We start from the raw sequence: 3,340 nt of genomic DNA, 5'->3' as shown, positions 1-3,340 counted from the left end.
TAACTGCTGAGGGCCACAAATATGTGCTTACTACGGCGTGCCCTCCTATACCTGAAGAAAATGCCACAGAACAGGAAGCAAAGCCTTATAAAGATTGGGTTAAGGCTGATGAGATGGCGCGGTGTTATATTTTGGCTTCTATGTCGAATATATTGCAACATCAGCATCAAGCTATGGAAACGGCTTCTGATATGATGCTGAACCTCAAAGAAATGTTTGGGGATCAGAATCGGGCAGCAAGGCTAGTTGCTATGAAAGAATTGGTGAGCATCACCCATGTTGAAGGGACCCCGGTTAGAAAGATGATAGCTCTTCTTAATGAACTAGAGATCCTTGGAGCTGAAATTGATGGGGAAACCCAGATCGATTTCGTTCTCAACTCACTGCAGTCTGAGAGTTTTAAGCAGTTTCGCCTGACTTATTCTATGAACAAAATGCATTTATCTTTGGCGGAACTTCTTAAGGAACTCCAAGCAGCTGAGGGTCTTTTGGTTGCGAAGAAACCACCATCAATGCTAGTGGCTGAGAAGGCTTCTACTTCTAAGCCGAAAGGCAAGAAGAAGCAGAATAAGTCTCAGAAAAAGGTTGTGGAGGCAGTTCATGCGCCTCAAGGTGGAGTGAAAAAGCCTACGGGCAAGTGTTTTCACTGCAAGCAGAAAGGACACTGGAAGAAGGAATGTTCGATTTTTCTCAATAAAGTGAACAAACAAGGTAAATGTTTTTCACTAGTTGTTGAATCATGTTTAACGGTGTTATCTACCAGTACCTGGTGTGTAGATACGGGAGCCACTAATCATGTTTGCAATTCATTGCAAGGGTTCCAGGAAACCAGAAGACTCAGTGATAGGGAGATTTATCTACATATGGAAAATGCTACGAGAGTGGCAGCAGTTGCAGTAGGAAATATTTTTTTAAATTTTAGTAGTAATAGGAGTTTAATTTTGAGAGATTGTCTTTATGTTCCTACTATTAGAAGAAACTTGGTTTCAGTTTCTAAGTTAATAAATGATGGATATTTGGTTTATTTTAGTGACTCTGTGGTTATTAAGTTAAATAAACGTTTTATCTGTTCTGGTTCATTGATGGATGATCTCTACATTATAAATCCTATATTTCCTACAGTGCAACTGCATGAATTGAATAACACTAATAATTTACCATGCAAGAGAAAAAAGCCTTCGAAATTGAACCAAACGTATCTTTGGCACTTACGTTTTGGTCATATTAATCTGAATAGAATTTCTAGACTGGTTAGAGATGGACCTTTAGGTTCATTAGAAGTTAAGGAACTTCCAGTCTGTGAATCATGTTTGGAAGGTAAGATGACCAAAAGGCCTTTTTCAGCAAAAGGATATAGAGCCAAAGAGCCGTTAGAATTGGTTCACTCTGATTTGTGTGGGCCTATGAATATCCAAGCTAGAGGTGGTTTTGAGTACTTTGTCACTTTTATTGACGATTACTCAAGGTATGGATACATTTATTTGATGCACCGTAAGTCCGAATGCTTTGAGAAATTCAGGGAGTATAGGGCGGAAATGGAAAAGCGTTTGGGTAAATGTCTCAAGACACTACGATCTGATCGTGGTGGTGAATACCTCTTGGGAGAGTTTAGGGACTACTTGTCAGTTGAATGGATTACATCCCAATTGTCAGCTCCAGGTATGCCACAACAAAATGGTGTAGCAGAGAGAAGGAATAGGACTCTTATGGATATGGTAAGATCAATGATGAGTTATTCAGATTTACCAATTTCGTTTTGGGGACATGCACTAGAAACAGCAGCGTATATTCTTAACTTGGTACCATCTAAGTCAGTACCCTCTACACCCACAGAACTATGGATTGGGCACAAACCTAGTCTCCAGCATGTTCGGGTTTGGGGTAGTCCAGCACATGTGCTGAATGGGAACGCAGATAAGTTGGAATCGAGAACAGAAGTTTGCTTGTTTGTGGGGTACCCTAGAGGAACGAGAGGTGGACTGTTTTATAGTCCTGCGGATAAGAAGGTCATTGTTAGCACTAATGCCCGGTTCTTAGAAGAGGACTATGTGATAGACCACAAACCCAGAAGTAAAATTGTTCTAGAAGAATTGAGAGGAGAGAGACCGGCACAAACTTCTTTACCACCAATAGTGCAGGAGGAAATGCCACAAGAGATATTTATAGAGGCACCTATTGACACATCGGTACCTCGTCGTAGTGGGAGGGTTACTGTTCCACCCAGTCGGTATACGTTGTTGGGAGAGTTTTTTGAAATGATCCCTGATGATCAACATGCTGAACCCTGTAACTACAATGAGACACTTCAAGATAAAGATGTGGAACTTTGGCAAAAGGCTATGAAATCAGAGATGGAGTCTATGTACTCTAATCGGGTCTGGGATCTTGTAGAACCACCTGAAGGGATTAAACCCATTGGGTGCAAGTGGATCTATAAGAAGAAGAGAGGGGCGGACGGGAAGGTGCATACTTTCAAAGTTAGGCTTGTTGCGAAAGGGTATACTCAGAAAGAAGGGATCGATTATGAGGAAACTTTTTCGCCAGTAGCCATGCTTAAGTCCATTCGGATTCTCTTATCCATTGCGGCTCATCTCGATTACGAGATTTGGTAAATGGATGTAAAGACCGCGTTCCTTAATGGAAATCTGGATGAGTGTATCTATATGGTGCAACCAGATGGATTCATAGCAAAAGGTCAGGAGCACATGTTTTGCAAGCTTAAGAAGTCTATTTATGGGCTTAAGCAGGCATCTAGATCTTGGAACATTCGTTTTGATCAAGCAATCAAGTCTTTTGGTTTTGATCAATGTCCGGATGAGTCATGTGTGTACAAGAAGCGCAATGGAAAAGTTTTAGTGTTTTTAGTACTATATGTCGATGATATCCTGCTCATCGGAAACGATGTGGGAGTGTTATCTTCAGTGAAAGTGTGGTTATCCGGCCAATTCGAAATGAAGGACTTAGGAGAAGCTGGTCACATCCTAGGGATTAAGCTTATACGAGATCGCAAGAATAGGATGTTGGGCTTATCACAAGCTACTTATATCGATGTCATTCTAGCCCGTTTTAGCATGCAAGATTCCAAGAAAGGGTTCCTCCCTTTTAGACATGGAATCAATCTATCCAAGGATCAGTGTCCTAAAACACCTAAAGAGATGGAGAAAATGAAGGCAGTTCCTTATGCTTCGGCAGTAGGAAGCCTTATGTATGCTATGTTGTGTACTAGACCTGATATTTGCTTTGCCGTTGGCATGGTTAGCAGATTTCAGTCTAATCCAGGGCAAGAACATTGGACTGCAGTGAAACATATACTCAAGTATCTGAAAAGAACTAGAGATCA

The 3,340-nt window shown here is 41.1% G+C and overlaps 1 protein-coding gene across 1 annotated transcript; it reads left to right on the top strand.

Annotated features, from left to right (window-relative positions):
• Nucleotides 1–302: 302 nt before the first annotated feature.
• LOC131302452 (uncharacterized) lies at nt 303–1,848 on the top strand. The gene is made up of 2 exons (XM_058329112.1): nt 303–717; nt 1,694–1,848. Coding segments are annotated over exons 1-2 (417 nt in total). The 3' UTR covers nt 1,696–1,848.
• The last annotated feature ends 1,492 nt before the right edge of the window (nt 1,849–3,340 follow it).

The sequence above is a fragment of the Rhododendron vialii genome, chromosome 10a (assembly GCF_030253575.1).
Source record: "Rhododendron vialii isolate Sample 1 chromosome 10a, ASM3025357v1".
Classification (NCBI taxonomy): Eukaryota; Viridiplantae; Streptophyta; class Magnoliopsida; order Ericales; family Ericaceae; genus Rhododendron; species Rhododendron vialii.
This window is presented reverse-complemented; position numbering and strand designations above follow the sequence as displayed.